The 18,350-nt window shown below is 40.7% G+C and overlaps 2 protein-coding genes and 1 long non-coding RNA gene across 6 annotated transcripts in view; 2 read left to right on the forward strand and 1 right to left on the reverse strand.

Annotated features, from left to right (window-relative positions):
- The first annotated feature begins 50 nt into the window (after positions 1 to 50).
- LOC102310703 (sodium- and chloride-dependent GABA transporter 2) lies at positions 51 to 8,840 on the forward strand. Its single transcript, XM_005915675.2, has 15 exons — positions 51 to 938; positions 1,086 to 1,274; positions 1,960 to 2,094; positions 2,894 to 3,034; positions 3,135 to 3,222; positions 3,314 to 3,446; positions 3,553 to 3,687; positions 4,384 to 4,487; positions 5,828 to 5,952; positions 6,068 to 6,180; positions 6,296 to 6,433; positions 7,349 to 7,451; positions 7,594 to 7,694; positions 7,824 to 7,994; positions 8,078 to 8,840. The coding sequence occupies exons 1-15, from the start codon at positions 932 to 934 to the stop codon at positions 8,225 to 8,227; spliced, it is 1,833 nt and encodes a 610-aa protein (XP_005915737.1). The 5' UTR covers positions 51 to 931; the 3' UTR covers positions 8,228 to 8,840.
- Positions 8,841 to 11,008: 2,168 nt separating this feature from the next.
- LOC102307584 (ubiquitin carboxyl-terminal hydrolase 15) overlaps positions 11,009 to 18,350 on the forward strand; it is a 34,476-nt gene continuing 27,134 nt past the window's right edge. For 2 of the 3 annotated variants that reach the window (XM_042217763.1, XM_042217766.1), the window contains exons 1-5: positions 11,009 to 11,135; positions 11,838 to 11,965; positions 12,898 to 13,028; positions 15,085 to 15,211; positions 16,136 to 16,281. In XM_042217763.1, coding sequence (XP_042073697.1) covers positions 11,047 to 11,135; positions 11,838 to 11,965; positions 12,898 to 13,028; positions 15,085 to 15,211; positions 16,136 to 16,281 — 621 coding nt within the window. In that variant the 5' untranslated portion in view covers positions 11,009 to 11,046. The other variant, XM_042217769.1, reaches the window with a different exon arrangement.
- The window catches only part of LOC121813843, a 10,915-nt gene continuing 10,554 nt past the window's right edge, over positions 17,990 to 18,350 (reverse strand). For both annotated transcript variants that reach the window (XR_006053920.1, XR_006053921.1), the window contains one exon: positions 17,990 to 18,341. This is a non-coding gene — a long non-coding RNA (uncharacterized LOC121813843). The remainder of the gene's footprint in view (positions 18,342 to 18,350) is intronic.

Here is an 18,350-nt window from a genome sequence, read left to right on the forward strand (position 1 = left end):
ATCTCCTCTTCTAAACTTCTTGTTTGTGAAGGCGGGGGGGAGTGACCTCAAGATGTGTCACTGAGTGGTTGATTGATTTCTTTTCAAACTGGTTTAAACCTCACATCAGCTATGTGACATTCATTTTCAAAGCAGGGCCTCGATTATCACGGTGAAAAATTAACTGGTCAAGCTTATACGTATCACTACCTGTACGCAGGTCTGTTGGGCGAGTAGAGGATTATGGCAAGGGTGGGGGTTGTGCTGATGTCCACTCCTGACTCAGACAGGTCAGATCCAGTGTGAACTGACCCCGTCTGCTTTTGGCAACCGTCTGAGTGAGGCACCTCTATCAGACAGAAAGAAAGGGCAACCACGGTGGGCTGCAGGATACTCAAAGAATTACATAACTTTTGTTTTGTTATGCAGCCACATCTTCCACCACCTGCTGTATGTTGTGTCTTCAGACTCATCCACTGAGAAGACTTTTTGACCAAAATGCTAAACATAGATGAAAGGAGAAACAATGGTCTATCTGCTATATAGCAAAACATGTATTTCTTTCAGACCTTAGCACCGCATTTGTGGAAAACCTTCCATCAACTAGTTTGACTTTTAGAATGCATCTGTTGATGTAAACAAACATGTATATTTGTTTCTTTAGACCTATGTAGCCAAAGTGCATTGCAACAAGAACATGAGTTATGGCTGACAGGTCAAATGTCATCCCCCTGGACTATTACATTGCATCTTATTTTAACAGTACAGACATGGTGGATGTTGTACTTTGCTTGGAAGGGACCCCATGCAGGGAAAGAGTGGAGGCTGGCCTTGGTTTAGCATTACAAAACCCCACCTCTCTGTCCAGCCACGTTAAATAGTCAAACCTTGGCCCCAGTCAAACTGAAACCTACAGATTCAGCTTCAAGCTCGTCACAAGAGTGACACAACTATGAAAGGTAAGTGCACATATATTTGAACTTGGTGCGCTCTACAGCTGGAACAGTTTGGTGTGCCGACACATCGGCTTCCAATTCAGGCGATATGGGTGTCAGCCATCAAGTTTCCATGGCCTACTGCAATCCTCGTGTACATCTGTTGTACAGGAGACTCTGTCAACGCCGGCCTCGCCAATTACACCAGCCATGCCAGTGACTTGCCACCCTCTGAAGTGAAGATGGAGGAGAGGGGTCAGTGGAGCAATAAGCTGGAGTTCGTTCTGTCAGTCGCCGGCTCCATCATCGGCCTGGGCAACATGTGGCGGTTCCCTTATCTGTGCTACAAGAACGGGGGAGGTGAGTGGGAAGATGAGCTAAGTAGAGAAGATAAAGAGTGCTCCTCTGCAGTTTTCCATCAACTAATTCATGCATGTCACTAATTTGTACAAAAGGTATGTTAAGCAAACACCTGAAGATCTTAGTATTATTCTGAAATTGATCAGATTCTGAAATTGATCTCTGTTCACTAATGGACTTAATGAGAGACAAAACTTGTTATCGCGAGTTGCAGACTTCATTCGAAGGCAAAATTCATCCTTAAATTGATTTGATGATAGAAGTAAAAACGGGTGCATTCAAAGTTTCTGAAAATCTGTTTGGAAAAACAGCTCTTCCTTCATTGGCTGCATGTTATGCTTGTTTGACTGCTAAATTAGATACCCATTTCTCTCTCTCTCTCGCCCTCCATGGGGTGGCGGGGTCAGAGTTCGGGAATGAGCGGGGTCAGACAGCTGTTGTTGCTCCTCGCTCACAGCAGCTGTTTCTGCAGAGAGGCAGAAAACTTGAACAAGCCACATGCCCTCGGCCTCTCTGCGGGCTTTCATGGTTTTATGTGGTCTCCTTTCCTTTTTATTTTTTTTGTACTTTATTCCAAATCAGATTCAATATTAAAGGTGCAGACAGTAGAAATACATTGCATTTGAACAGAGTATACCTTCAGTATAAACTCTAACCCTTAATCATTTGCTCTTTTTCAACTCAGGTGCATTCCTCATCCCTTACCTGATCTTCCTGTTTACTTGTGGTGTTCCCGTCTTCCTCCTGGAGGTAGCACTAGGCCAGTACACCAGTGAGGGAGGCATTACCTGCTGGAGAAAGATCAGTCCTTTGTTTGAAGGTAAGAAGGATTCAGGTAAATTTGGTTTTATCTGTATAGTGCCGTATCAGAATAGGAATCTCCTGAAGGCACGTTGTATTGTAAAGTAAAGAACTGCCAGTGTTAGCGAGAGACAACCCCCACTGATGCACAAACCTTCTATAAGAAAGCACTTGGTGATTGTGGGGAAGAAGAACTTCCTTTCAGTAGAACCAGGTTCAGGGAGGAGCATAAGAAGAGAAAAGAGACGTACATTCTTAGATTTTGACACAGAAGAGAGTAATCTGGAAAAAATAGCTTCATAGGGACTGAAAATGAAAATTGTCAGCGAATCACAGGAAGTCCCCCAGCAGCCTGAGCCTACAACGGCATACCTAATAGATGTTTGAGGGTCACCTGATCCAGCCCTAAGTATAATATAAGCTTCATCAAAGAAAGTTTTAAGCCTAATCTTAAAAGTAGAGAGGGTGTCTGCTTCCTGAACCCTGAGACTCTGTCTCCCATTCTATTTTTAGAAACTCTACAAATCACAAGTAAGCCTTCAGTCCAAACCAGCATGCTTTACTGGGATAATATGGGACTATGAGGTCTTTATGATATGATGGTGTCTGATCTTTCATGACTTTGTACGTGAAAAAGAAGGATTATAAATTCAGTCTCAAATTTAAGCGGGCGGTCTCTCTTCCTCCTCTCCATTATTATTCTCACTGGTGTTTTGGAAGACCAACATCAGCCCTAAGCATACATATTTTTTCATATTCAGAATATACTAATTATAAAGGTGAATATTGTTACGTATATTTAAATATCATTTGTGCAGGTCTTGGCTATGGCACCCAAGTGATAGTGACTCTGCTGAACTTCTATTACATCATCGTTCTGGCTTGGGGGATTTTCTATCTGTCTTTCTCCTTCTCTTGGGACCTACCTTGGTCTTCCTGCAACAATACGTGGAATACAGGTAACACAACAAAGCTTCGTGAATGTTTCCTCTTAGAATGTATTTTTCCCCTTCTTATAGTGCAATGGTAAATAATTTCTATGTGGTTTTTCCCCTACAGAAAACTGTGTGGAGTTTCAGAGGAGAAACACCTCAACTGACCAAATGATCAACCTGAACACCACCTCTCCTGTCATTGAGTTCTGGGAGTGAGTTGTCGCACCCTCGATGAAAAGCAGATAGTGACTTAATGATTTAGATGGTTTGTCACTGGTGTGTTTTTTCCCCCCGTTTCAATAGGAGAAGAGCACTAAGGATTTCCCCAGGTATTGACCAAATGGGCTCGCTGAATGGGGACCTGGCCCTGTGTCTGTTCATCGCCTGGGTCATGTGCTACTTCTGCATCTGGAAGGGGGTGAAATCCACAGGAAAGGTGGGTGAGAGGGGGACTCAGAGGCAGCTCTGGGGTACGTGATGGATGTCATGTGGTGATTATTTTGGCATGTTTCCTGTTTGCACATATGCGTGTGTCGATATAGGTGGTCTACTTCACTGCGACCTTCCCCTACGTGATGCTGATTGTGCTGTTGATCAGAGGACTCACCCTTCCTGGCGCTGGAATCGGCATCCAGTTCTACCTTTACCCTGATTTGGGGCGACTGGCAGATCCACAGGTATGAAGATCATTTGCACAAAACTCACTTAGACCAGTCACAAAATTTTCAAAGAGTGACGTGAACCAAGAGCAGGTACCCCATGGTTCTCGGTTGGGGGGAAACTTGTTTCTGCTGGGTCCATCTGCTCTCCATGAAAGAGACAGGGACCGCGGGGATTAAATGCAAGGTCAAGACACCACTGGGACTGTAAACACAAGATCTACCAGGACTGAGCTGAAAGCAGACACAAAATCAGGCTTTCCCCCCTTTTTATGGAACAAGACCTTTTAAAGTGGCTTTTTAAGTGACCAAAAGAATCTTTAACTAAAATGTATGGGAGAAGTAGGATTTCTACAAGAATCTAGCTTATTTTGGGGCAAATAAGCAAACTTTTTAATTGTGTTTTTTCAGATTTACAGACCAAGTCCAAAAATAACTCCCTAAATAAATGCCCAATGGTGTTTCAAAACAGTTGCACGGCAAGTGTTGGTTGTTGAAATAGTGCAATATCATCTCAGTTTGCTATTTATGGAAGCATGGTTAATAAATGTTCAGCTAGAGCAAATCCAGTAACAGACATTTCACTTTTGCCCACCTGCTTTAGTCAGTGATGGCTGAATGTCTATGGAAAGATGTAGCACATCAATCCTCCTGGTCACACAGCACTGCATTTGAAATCTCTATATCTCTATATTCATATCTCTCCTGTGTTAGGTGTGGATGGATGCTGGCACTCAGATCTTCTTCTCCTATGCCATCTGTCTGGGGTCGCTGACTGCTCTGGGCAGTTACAATAAATATAATAATAACTGCTATAGGTATGTATGCAATGCAGTATCCATGTGCTTATTCAATTACACGCTTACATAGATTAAAGTCATTTCTCAAGATTATTTAAGCCAATAAGTTGCTCATTTTTGACATTTGTTTGTTTTTAGATTTTTTTAGTGCAAGTTGCCCAGTTTTAAATTAAAAGTTAAAATTACATACTTTTGTTGCACTCAAACCAACCAGCCAACCAAAGCATTTGAAAAACTGTGTGAGCCGTTTCACATACAGACTAATTACTTTCTACCGTATACATTTGCCAAACAAAACATTGTACAACTAGCAAACATTACCACTCCATTGAAGTTGGTGCACACTTCCGTCTGCAGTGAAAAAAGTAAGTTCCCATGTGAAACTGATAAATAACTTTCCATGTTATGTGGCATTTTTAAAATCACGTTTTATGTAGGTGGCTAGAAAACAGCCACATACACAACATGCCAAATAGCTCTTTCAAACTATATATGACAATTTAAGATTTGTACATGTATATGTTCAACATCTCCTCCCTCATTCACACATCATCCTTTTCCTCCTCTGCAGTCAGTGCTCTAACAAATAAAAACATGTATAAAATGTATATTTATTCTTGATATTTCCTCAATTACTTATTGTCAGCAGCTTAAACATGTGACCCTGATATCTCCAGACAGCTGACAACGAGCCAGCTAAACAGCAAAAACAGCTAGTTGTAAGCTAACATCATGCCAGCTAATGCTAGACTCCAGCGTCCTCAAAATCGCACTTTCCCTCTGATAAACACTTTGATTAAAGTTTCACATAGTATTTTTAAATTTTATTTTCTATGTTATACAATGTTAGATTCACTTCAAAGAAGGTTTTACTCATGCTGGCTAACAGAGGCTAACAGCAACTCACAGCGGCAAAAACAGCAGCGCTTATTAACGGAAAAGTTCAAGATATCGCCAGCAACTCACCTCACTGTCACTGTCATCGGACAGAAGGGCGCATGGCTGGCTCAAATCATATCACATTCCTTGCACAAAGTTTTACAGCCCCGGACCCTGCCACCAGAATAGATAAGGCAAGTATCATAGCAGACCTCATCAAAAGATTGATATAATAATAAAATAATAAAAATTTTGAGTGAATTTTCCCTTTAAATAGTCTGAAGTTTCTTTTTAAGATTATATTCGAAGTAATTCTTAATATTTAGAAGAAGAAGCAGCTGGGGGTCGCCAAGGTGGGTAGACTCAATTAAAATCACTAACTCAAGCATCATCATCATCATCACCTCTTACTTTATAATTGCCTTTCCGAATCTGATGCTTAACTCCGCAGTAAAAGGACACTTAACATATTGTTGCAGAGACTGCCTGGCGCTGTGCTTTCTGAACAGTGGCACCAGCTTCATGGCAGGCTTTGCGATTTTCTCCATCCTGGGTTTCATGGCTTATGAGCAAAATGTTCCCATTTCAGAAGTGGCAGAATCTGGTGAGGCCTGATATCAAGCAAAATAGCAGTAATCCCATAGTGACACTAATTTGTTTTGATACTTAGGTTGGTTTGTGGTTGTTCAAGTTAAGTTGTTTGTTTTGTCTCTGCACAGGCCCTGGCCTGGCATTCATAGCTTACCCTCGTGCTGCGTCCATGATGCCCTTGTCTCCCTTGTGGGCGGCCCTCTTCTTCATCATGATTGTTTTTCTAGGGCTGGACAGTCAGGTACAAAGCTATGCACCATTTTCAGATAACACGCTCCACCACTTTGATGGTTTTTCTTGATTGCTTTAGTGATGATCGCATTCCTATTAATGACTTTTCCCCTCTCCTACATCAGTTTGTGTGCGTGGAGAGCCTTGTGACGGCCATCGTCGACATGTACCCAGCCGTGTTCCGTCGAAAGTACCGCCGGGAGCTCTTCCTGTTAGGCGTGGTCCTGGTCTCCTTCCTCATGGGCCTCGTCATGCTTATGGAGGTAGGTGTCACATTCTGGGACTATAAACACACAGATTCACACAGCCAAAGATCAACAAGTACAGAAGTAAAATTGGCCTGTAGTGTGTAGTAAATGATTTCATACGAGTGTCTTAAAATTATTCATTTTTTTTAAAAGCTGTGGTGTCATCCCTTGTTTCCTAACAGGAATGAATGCCTTTAGCAGCAGTTTGCTTGATCATGTGACGTTAAAGCTGTTGTCTCTCAACACATACTCTTAACAAATTGGGCAGTTGCTGGGGTGGAGGGATTGGGGCTGGTGGTGGGATGCTTTGTTCTGATTAAATAAACTCTTACTAGAATCCAACGTAGTTGACGTGGTTTCACCTCTGCACAGCTGGAAGCATGAATGCTCTGTAGAGGTGTCAACAAGTCCTCAGTTTGTAAGTACAAGCGCGTCAATGGTTTTGTGCGACCCTTCTCAGGTAAGTGACAAGCATTGTTATGCAATGCTCCCGATTTTAGGATGAGGGCTGAAATAGTCAACTTTTGGGCTTCAAGGTTCCAGGCTCTTTGTATAATAACAGCACTATACTATATAACAGTATTTTACTGTACAGTTTTCAAGCTACCATTCATTTTTAGATAAAGGAGACCTATTATGCTCATTTCCAGGTCTCTGTTTTTATTTTTGGATCTTATTAGAATAGTTTTGCAATAAGCCATCCTAACCTTAAACCCTTTAAACCAGCTTTCTTCTGATTGGCTGCCCCTTGTAAAATGACAAAAACAAAGGGGTTCTGCAGGTGTGTGCAGCAAAAGCTATGTGTCTAAGATTACCATATTAGGGATATCTCCTTTCAGTGACATCATACGGAGCCAAGAGTAGAAAAAACTGTCTAAAACTGTAAGCTATATTTGTATGATTATACCTCTTTGGTTTGTATCTGTTTAGGGGGGCATGTATGTCTTTCAGCTCTTTGATTACTACGCAGCCAGCGGCATGTGTCTTCTCTTCATGTCCATCTTTGAGACAGTTTGCATTGCGTGGGTTTACGGTAAGCAAACAGAACTGCATGTAAGATTACAGCACAAGCTTTGACGAGTAATTCTGAGTGTTCACCCAAGTTACTGGCAGAAACCCAGCTGGGAGTTTTACACTGTGTCACGATGAGATGTGTCTAAATCGTGTTTTTCCAGGCGCTGATCGCTTTTATGATAACATTGAGGATATGATTGGTTACCGGCCAGGACCGTATATCAAGTGCTGTTGGTTGTTCTTCTCCCCTGCCACGTGCATTGTGAGTCTCAGTAAAGTAGATAAACTTCCAAAAATGACAATAAATGTTCTATTAGTGGAAAAAAAAAAAGAGGAAATAAAGCAGGTTGATCCTCACTAGTTGCCGTACCCTGTTACCTTGTCTCTGCAGGGCACCTTTGCATTCTCCCTCATTAAATACACTCCTCTGAAGTATAACAATGAGTATGTGTACCCGTGGTGGGGATATGTGATCGGCTGGCTGCTTGCTCTCTCCTCCATGGTCTGCATTCCACTTTGGATGGTGTATAAGATCAGCACCACCCAGGGGACACTCAGAGAGGTATGCTGATCATCCTGTCAGAGGAAAACATTTGTGCCCAACTGACGTGCTCCTGATTTTAATCTTTGTTTGCTCGTTCACAGCGCATCCAGTTGCTCATCAGACCATCTGACGACTTACCTAAAACCAAGAGGGAGCAGGAGAGGTTACTGGCTATCTTTGCTCCAGAGGTAGACACCACCAAGACTACAAATGGCTACTTCCCCGTCTCTGAGGCGGACTCCAACTTGTGAGGCTTCAGTGATATGTGGGATCCACTTACTTTAATACATAACATACACGGTGGACTCAGGCGAAAGTAGTGGGTTGACGATTTTTGAGTGATAAATTAAGGCAGAAGAAATTAAAAAAGTATCCTGACATTTGAATTAAGAATTTTCAGAGTGGAAAGGAGTGTTTTTCAGGGACAAAAGTAATTTAGACAAACTTGTTCTTGAGTCTGTGAATCCATCGGTAAAGTTTATAAGTAACCCAAGAAAAGCAAAGTCACGGGAGGAACAGGTGAATCATTGGATGTTCACACCTAACACTTAGAGAGCAACTTCTTAATGCTCCTTTATGTATCCGACAACACTGCATGGCTGTTTTGTCATATTTGTATCATATTGTTATGTTGTGATAAATAACTGCAGAGGTTTTCCTTTTGTATTTAGGGAAAATTAGATTATGCTTAACAGTAGACATAATTGGATGCAGAATAAATACATGGAAATGCAGAATACTGATATGGACTAATATGGCATATTAACTGTAGTTTCATTTTTTGTACTGTAACGTATAATGACTGTACAAAGAAACGTTACTGTTGTAAGTGTGGATTAAAAAATCTTTGTATGTTGTCCTGAACCATTTTGCCTTTGCTCTCCGAAGGGGAACTTCCTAAGTCTGAAAAAATAATCCAAATTCGGGGACTTGGATGTTAAGCATGGCAGCTTTAAAGGGAAGGGGGGGGGGGAGTCGCATAGAGCCTTTTTCATAGCAGCCATTGTTCTTTTCTGCTTAGGCACAGACCTTTAACTAATGTGATCAGTAACGCCTGTGTTTACCTGCTATTTAAATGGAAACTCTGGTGGATTAAACACACTATTATGTTACTCAGGTTTACACCTATGGCACCTCATTCCTTGTGTACACTGGCTTGTAATACAACTGGATTTAAAACAGGTTGGTGCTTGTAGGTGAACACTTGTGACAATTGCACTAAAGGAGAGCAAACTCCTACTTCAAAGCTCACTTAAATGCTTGCTTGGTTCATTTCTCTAAAACATGTTGTTCAAGTTGGAACCTGCAGCAAAACACCACTTTGTCAGGTTTGAACCACAGACTGTATGTAAACGTAGGATGTAGTTAAAGCTGAAAAAGTGAAGCCGCTGAAAAAGTGAAGCCACTGTGAAAGTGCCTTACAGCTACACTGGTTTTCATAGCTAGCAAGAGGAAGCAATAGTCACTGCTGAATACAACACGTAGTTCATTTTGAAAATTACGCTATTTTCAATTATGCTGTATAATAAGTTTTCAGTGTCTGTTGTCTGGTTTAACAAAACTTGATGGTTATGAGTTGAGTAACACCAAAGGTACATTCCAATCCAAACACTTGTGTACAATCTTTATATTAGAAAATGAATAAATACAAATGAATACATTTGACTGATACAAAGGGGCATGTCACATGTGCATGTTGGGTTTTGAGAGTCTTCAACTTTAACTTTTTACAAATCCACAAATGCATGCAGCTTTCAAGTGCTAGTGGAAAACTGGAGCATCTGGGCTTCCTGTGTCTTTTGAACATGCCCCTGCTGCTACAAATGTAATTTTAAAAAAGAAAAATCAGTCCATAACTATCAAAAGTCTCCAATTTTATGAAAATGGAGAACAAATCACGAACAAATCACATCAGGATTTTACTGATATGTTTTGGGTTTTTTCATACAGTCATGTTCTATAAAGTGATAAAGTATAACATCTGTGGACTTTGCAAGAGCTTAGCTTGTATAACGTATTTTATTAAAGGTACCTGTTTAGTTTCAGTTACTTTCCAGAGTTGGATTAATGATGTTAACTAAAGTGCGATTTTAAAAAAACAAAAAAAAAAAAAAAGAAAAAAAAAAAAAAACCTACTACAAAATATTATATAATATATACTTTATTTTATAGTCCTTTGCAGGAAATTATTGCTATGGCAGTTAAACACAGGCATAACATGGCACAGCCCAGCAAAACCATATCAATTCATAATAAAAATGAAAAATATATAAACAAATAAAATGGCTATGTGCAAATATGCAAACATGTGGATACAATCATATTATTTTTATTATTGTACGTTGAACAGTCTTATAGCCGCTAGTATAAAGGACCCCCTGAGGTACTGAGACTTGCACTTTGGCTCAGTCAGTCTTTTGCTGAAGGTGAAACTGTTCATAGCAGCCAGCGATGATTACTCATTTCTTCAATCTTCAAGTGATTTAAAGAATATGAGCTTTCAGTATTCATTCAGATTTTTCTTTTGTCATTTGTCAGCTTTCCTAATGTACATTTTAAAGATATTCAACTACTTTCCAGCTTTGAAAACTCAAATCACTGAGCTTTCAGCATTCAGACCACATTTTCTTCAGGAACTTCATTCACTTGTTAATTGTTTTCCTTTTCCGGGTGTATGATATGTTATAGTGTGAGGTAACTGGCAGTTTATAAAACTCTGCTTTCACAGTACTTTTCCCCAAATTGCAATATTATAAATGGTTCAACTTTCAGATTCTTTATATTGGCCTCTTTGGTGATTTTCTCTTTTACAGTGTTCACGGAGGGTTAAAAAGTGTCACTTGTATTGTTTCCCCTCATCTTTATTTTTAAAGGCACAGTTTCTTTCTCAGCTGTAAGCCCGTGCATCCACAATGATGGAGCACTTTTGAAACATTTTCTAGAATAATTTTGCCACTGGGTGTCACGCTGCCACGGTGATGATTGGCTGCAGCAGCGGCGTCGCTCTCTACGTGCCTCTATGACGCGCCGCTTTTTTTCCCACCATGCACCGGGGAATGTCTAAGGAAAGATGGCGGAAGGAGGAGCGGCTGATCTGGATACCCAAAGAGGAGAGGTCGCGACACTGTTGAAAACACAACTAAGAAAGGGAGACACTTGGTAAGAATTGACTGTGATCTTTTCAAGGGCACTGCGTGGCTCTGGGCTGGGTCTGCTGAGCCTGTCAACCCCACGGAGGATGTGAAAGCAAAACGGCCGGGCCGTGTTGACAGTGAGCTCCGAGCTAGCTAACGGCTGCCTGTCAGCTTCATGTGTCAGCTTGGCAGGCTAGCGCTGGTTGAGCTCTCGCTAAGACTTAAAACAGTTAAACTAAATTTATATGCTGTATTTTGGTGTTTATATCCTTCACTTCCAAAAAACTGTGTCACATATTTTCTGTGGATGTGTAAGGAAGGGTACATGCCGTTTGAGTGATACAGATAGTTATCAGGCTATCAGCTAATTGGCTAGCTTGCCGATGATCCAAGCGGTTTGCCTGTCAGTGGGTTCATCCCCCGACTTCAGCAGGGCGGAGTCGGAAAAAAAACACCTGTCAAAATCACAGAGCCAGCTGGCTAGGCTTGTAGCAATCTGAACTCAACACGGCGGCTAAAAGCTACTGTTACAACTGTCAGTCTGTGTAATGTATGCCTCCCAAAACCAGATTTGTTTCGGGTACTCACCACAAGGTAGCCCCAAGGTAACCTGGTTTATAGCCCAATAGTTTAATGCACCCCACCCCACCATCCCTTTTATATAACTCTTGACTTTCACATCTTGCTTTTAGTAGAGATGTTGTAATCTTGATTGCTTTCTCTGCAGGTACCTAGTGGACAGTCACTGGTTCAAACAGTGGAAGAAATATGTGGGATTTGACAGCTGGGACAAATACCAGATGGGAGACCAGAATGTCTACCCAGGACCGGTTGATAACTCTGGTCTTCTCAAAGGTAAGTCAAGTAATAGTCCATCTCTTAGTCCTCACTAAGACCAAAAAAGTGGACCACATCAGTCCAGCTCTGAGGTCTTTACACTGGCTGCCTGTACGTCAGAGGATAGACTTTAAAGTCCTGATGCTGGCCTATAAAGCTCTGAATGGTTTAGGACCAAAATACATCAGTGACCTCCTGACCCAGTATGAACCTTCCAGATCCCTCAGGTCATCTGGATCCGGTCTTTTATCAGTTCCCAGAGTCAGAACCAGACACGGAGAAGCTGCATTCAGCTTTTATGCTCCTTATATCTGGAACAAACTCCCAGAAAGCCTCAGATCAGCTGAAACACTCAGTTTATTTAAATCCAGGTTGAAGACTCACCTGTTCTCAGCTGCATTTGAATAAAGCACCAAATCCACACTTTTAAGCTTAAATTTCAAAACTTACATTTAACTACTGATTTTATCTACTGTTCTGATTTTATCTGTTTTGATTTTATATACTGTTGTTTGTTTGTTTGTTTGTTTGTTTGTTTGTTTGTTAATTAGTTAGTTAGTTAGTTTGCTTGTTTTAATCAATTTTAAATCATGCTTTTTATTTGTTCTTGTTTCTAATGTCTCTGTAAAGCACTTTGAATCACCTTGTTGTTGAATTGTGCTATACAAATAAACTTGCCTTGCCTTGCCTCTTTATATCTCTATTTTATCCATTCTAAAAGTATATGATAAATGTATGGGAAAGCAGTTTTTGGTAGGTTAGCTTCGTGGGCAAGTGACATACACGCACACAAAAACATTGTCTACTAACCAGAGAGTAGCCTTTCTTTGGAGGGGGGTCATAGAAAACTCTCCAGCTCACCTTGTTCTTTGTGTGTTATCAATAGTGTAAGTGTTGACCCACAGAATGTGCTTGTTTAACTGCACGTGTATGACCCTCCCTCCCTCTAGATGGGGATGTGCTCGCCATCAAGGAACACCTCATTGATGAGCTTGACTACATTCTGGTCCCAACAGAAGGCTGGAATAAACTCGTCAGCTGGTATGGACTCACAGAGGGTCAGGAGCCAATCGCGCGCAAGGTAAGGGTTCAGTTATTAGCATAAGATTATGAATGGATTTTTTAACATTTGTTCTGCTGCCAGCTCAGATTGTTTTCTCATATACAGAATCAGAAGGTTTAATGTGCAGTGTGACTTGTGTTGGGGTAAAAGGGAGAACATTGTGCTAATAAGGCTGTTTGGGGAAAATCAGACATGCAGCACTTTTGGAAAAGGAACTTTGAACTTGTGTCACTGTTGCTGAACAGTGAATAGTATATGACTATAATGACAGATATTTAACAAAAAGAACTGCAAAGAATAGTTAACCATTACATTCATTTTTGATGTAATTTGGTTGGTCAGGTAGATTTACACAGATTTACTCTGTGTACTCTACACATAATCTCAGAAGTAATAGTGAAAGACTGGGTGTTTACTTATCACAAAGAAAAAAAAACAGTTGCCTTTCATTCATTTCTTTTATGAATGAAACGCAGTATGTGTGCTTATTTTTTCCATATTAGCATAAGAGTATGTAAGGTTTGCTGGAGGAAAAAAAATGAAGAATGCTTATATGTTTGTGATTACAGTTGAATACTTGTGTGTGATGGCACTTTTGCTATCAAAGCAACTCTTCAAATCTCGCTAGTCATGGCATCATGGCTGCTGGAAGCACTTCCTCTTCCCTCTCCATATCTATCAGTCTGTCTCTTGTCTTCCCCCCCCTACATTGACCCTCCTCTTTTGCCATGTATGTCATGTGGCGTATCGGGTAGCTGCAAGGTTTCTATTTTCAGGCAATGTTCTGGATGACTGAAAAGCTACATGGAGCGATCTGCGAGACACAACATGAAGGAGGTTTTCTTCTTCTTTTTACCCTGTTGTTTCTATATTGTCAACTTGAGGGTGGGGATTATGCTGGGGGGAACTGTAGGATTGTAGTCATTGGTGTGACACTGTGGCTCCTTCCGCTTTCCACTTGTGGTTTGATTGCCAACAATGGTGGAGAGCTCCTGCGTCCTTGTTTTCCAAGCGGAGGAATGCCAGCTGAGGTCACACTAAGAGAAGCAGCGCGTAAGCTTTTCAAAGGAGTGCGAGGAGAGGCGAACCAGTATAGGAGAAGCGGCGTGGGTGGCCTAAATGGTTTTGGCTCGGCTTTGATTTGAGAAAATGTGTCAGAGCTTGGTGGTGAGTTGGACGTTGACTGAGCTCACAGATGGGTTGTGCGCTGAGGTGTACTAGCCCACCGAGAGCCTTGAGTAGGGGAGGGTTGTGGTGCTGAGAGAGTCTAAGCTGTGTGTGAAGGACTTTTGCAGTTTAGTAGCGTGAGTGTCTGTGTGCTGGAGGGGCTCAGGGGTGAAATAAATAGGCTGGGACCCCTCAGCTGTTTCCACGAGGTGCTGCTAATTTAGGCACTTCACTCTGACTGTGAAGTATCAGGACTCCAGATGAGTAGAGACCAGCGCAGCAGAACTTAGTGTGCTTTGTTATCCATTTTGTTAAGCATTTTCTAGCACGTTAAACTTAGGAGTTTGCTTTCAGTCTAGCAGGAATTTGATAAACATGAGATAAGGGTTGCATCATGATTATTTTTGCCAGCTTGGTGTCACGGTTTCTTTTTGGGTGCCTAAACTTCTGTCAAAGGTAAGCTCAGCCATGATAACAATTGGACAAACATCATACAGTCAAAGGCTTCTGCTGGCATGACTGAGCCAAGCTTGCATCTATGTTGGAATCTTAAACATTTAGTTTTTCATGTTTTACTTCTGTCTGTTCAGCCTGACTTGTTACTGTTGTCTGTGGTGTAATGTAGTGCTACATTCCTGTTGGCTGATTAGTGGACGGTCAGATTGTGCGATTTTTACACAGTTAAATTTTATGTTCCGTTGTAAGTGCAAACATTAGACTTCTCTAAGGCAATCATTTCTGAGTTATCTACACGGTTCTTTTACATTGATCTTTTTGTGTGGGACAGCCCAAAACCATACAGGGTTACTCATGAATTAGGCCCGTGTCCCTCATTCTTTGCGTAGTAATTTAACATTAGATAATCATGGTTTAAAGCAGTAAATTGATAATCATCCTCTTTTTGCAGGTGGTTGAACAGGGTATGTTTGTGAAGCACTGCAAGGTAGAAGTGTACCTGACCGAGCTGAAGCTCTGTGAAGACAGCAATATGGACAATGTGATCACCAAACGCTTCAGTAAAGCTGACACAATAGGTAGGCACTGCCTAAACAGTAGTAAGCACTGGTTTCCGCAGAGTTCCAGAGTTCCTTGGATCTCAGTTCACATTTCACACTAATTATATATAAATACATTTACTGTTTATGGTATTTGTGTTTAAATTAATTGTTTTTCCAACTATTGTTGCCACATGATGATTTATTTCCTCTTTTTGCTGCGGGGGAAACAAAGAAATCTTGTACATAAGACTAAGTGTTTTTTTGTTTTGTTGTTGTTTGTTTTTTGTAAGTATTATGCAGTTGTGACACAACAGATACACGCTAGTAAATGCCATATTGTTTGCCAGTGTATGGATACTAGCTATTGTATCCTTGCATTGAAACATGAAGTAAAAACTGTTGTTTTGTTTCTGTTGTTGTTTATAATTCAGCAGGCTGTGCCCCCCAGCCAGAGCTAAAGAAAATAAAATGGAAATGGAATAAATTTTGTGTTTTCAAAATTATTTACTCAAGCGTGATTGACATTTTTGTTTATCGAGTTAGATAACAGTAAAGTGCGAAGATTAGAAATACAGAATTGTGTTTATGTGCATGGTCACCCCACTAATTCTCATTCTGAGCCAGGAAAACATTCTTGGAAGCACAAATGATATACAACATAGATCTAAATATACCCTTGGGATTTCAGATATTAGAATCACCTCCTGCGTGCATTCAAACACATGAACTTAACACTCTGCTCATGTTGTTTTTGAATAACTGTGTCCAAGTAAATATTTACTTTATTCTATTGATGTAGATGATGGAGTTGTGTTTTTTTTGTTTTTTTTTTTTTTTTGTATGGTTGTTTTATTTCACATTTTGTTTGTGCACGAGTGTCATGCCTTTTTTAAATTTTTTTTATTTTTTATTTTTAAACGGCACAGTGTTAACTGCATCTTTTTGCTAATGTGTTTGTAGATATGATTGAGAAGGAAATGAGGAAGCTGTTCAGCATCCCTGATGAGAAGGAGACCAGGCTGTGGAACAGGTACATGAGCAACACCTTTGAGCCTCTCAACAAACCTGACAGCACCATCCAAGATGCCGGCCTCTACCAAGGACAGGTTTGAACTTTTCCACTCTTCTCTCAAATTCTCACTATGTGAGAAGAATTTGGATCTGGAGGGTTCCTTTTTTTCAAGAGAGGCAAGATATTTCAGAAAATTGTCAGATGTGTAAGAATATGGCTTGCTCTATAGACCGTCATTCCTGAGCTCAGGAAAAGATGTTTTAGTTCTAGTTTCCGTTGGATATGGTTTCCCTCGTATTGTTTGGCAGATACGAGTACTTTTTCAGGTCATATCAGAAAACTTGTCTTTTCTTGATCTACTTGGAATCTGCATCCAAGAGGTTATTTTTGTTGATCCATCCATTCTTTTTGTCTCTGCTCCTCCTCTCTAAAATTAAAATAAACAGCTATTGCAGATAATGGAAAACCACAAGATTGTGTTGTTTAGCCTTTTTCTAGCTGTTGCAAGAAAAAGGCCTGTAAGTTAGAACACTTGAACTCCTGAAATTAAGATTCAACTTTAAAGACCTTATAGTAAAGCTAGTTTGAGGCCGGCTCATGAACTAGAGTTTTCGCACATAGAACCTGACATCAAACTGACTGCGGACTTTACATATTTATTAATTTAAACATGTGGCTGCAGTGACTCAGCAGGCTCCACATCACTGGGTTGTCCCACTTACCTGCTGCTGCTACAATCACGTTAACCCAGTAATGGTATTCAGTGTTTCCCACTGATAGGCAGGACTTGGAGAGGCTGAACGGGTAGAATAAGAGTATGCTTGGAGACTCAAGTATTTCACAGTTTTTATATAAGAGTGATGTTATCTGCAGTCATGTCACCAGTTATTTTGAAAGCTCTGTCTACCAAGTCAATTCCTTCAAGTCTTTTCTACCATGTCCCTTCAGTGTGGTGGACCATTCTGCCCACTCTGAAGAATCTAGTGTGCTGGGTGGCCAGATGCCCTCCAGTCCCCTTGTCCTGGATTGAATCTGGTAACAGCAGTCACTGTTCTGCTGTTTTTGAAAGCCTCTTTAATTAAAACCTGCACCAAGTGAAGAACTGCTTTATTTGTTGCTACAGTAAACTCATCAACGCTGCAGAACAAAACAAGGACCTCCGTTGACAACTTGGGTCATGACGCCAGAGTTGGAAGTCCGTCTGTGGGACAAACCTGGTGACATTTCTCTACATATTTAGAGGCACCTTGTCTACAATATCTTTTACTTTTTTCTAAAGTGTGGGTGTGCCTTCTTCTGCATAGTCATGACCTTACACACCAGTACTCCACCCTGCTGCCACAAATGGTTTCTAAAGCTGTCACATATAAAATATAATAGCTACTTTCAGCCAATGCTTTGTCACAAGGATTCACCACAGGGGTAGCTCCACGTATTCCATTGGGGAGAATTTTATGGTAAATGGCCTGCATTTGTATAGCGCTTTTCTAGTCCCTAAGGACTAGGGCTGCCACGATTAGTCGACTAGTCACGATTATATTGAACCCAGCATTTCATGAACACTGATGGAAACCTTTGCTTTGTGTAATGTTAGAAGTACTCAGATAATCCTCAGAGGGTCTGGACTTTTACATAATATGCTTTAAGTCCTGTAGAAAGTTAAATATATGTTGTGCTCTCTGGTTACTCTGGTATGAATGACTCTGAATTACTTTATGATAAATAACACACTATTGTCAAAAAACAGTGAAAGAATTCCAGATCACAAGTTTTTAGTTCAAATACAAGTAACAACCTTTGACTTTAATCAGGTTTTATTTAATTGTGTCAGAGAAAACATCATGTGCTCTTCATGTAGCTGAGTACATTCAGTGTTTAAAACAGAAGTTGTGCAGGTCTGAGATCAGCAGTTTTCTGAAACACCAAACTGAGGTACTGTTAATGCTGATGTATAGTGACACAGTTACAGGGGTGATTAATCCTTTTGACTTTTTGTCTTTAAATTTATCAATAAAACAGCTGCAGCTTTCACTGACAGCACATGTGGTACTTTAACCTTTGTACTGTTTTCTTCAGTTAATTTTGGAGTTACTACAAAGATTGAAGATATAGGATGATCTGTCTGCTGTCACTGGGTGGTGCTGAGGTCTGAATCTGAGGACA

The sequence above is a fragment of the Haplochromis burtoni genome, unplaced genomic scaffold, assembly GCF_018398535.1.
Source record: "Haplochromis burtoni strain Fernald_Lab_line unplaced genomic scaffold, NCSU_Asbu1 Contig_14, whole genome shotgun sequence".
Taxonomy (NCBI): domain Eukaryota; kingdom Metazoa; phylum Chordata; class Actinopteri; order Cichliformes; family Cichlidae; genus Haplochromis; species Haplochromis burtoni.

Excerpts from the sequence above, each read along its gene's own strand:
- LOC102310703 (XM_005915675.2), top strand. Across the intron at positions 7,452-7,593 it reads TTGCATTGCGTGGGTTTACG|GCGCTGATCGCTTTTATGAT; the intron begins GTAAGCAAACAG and ends GTGTTTTTCCAG. Across the intron at positions 7,995-8,077 it reads CCCAGGGGACACTCAGAGAG|CGCATCCAGTTGCTCATCAG; the intron begins GTATGCTGATCA and ends GCTCGTTCACAG.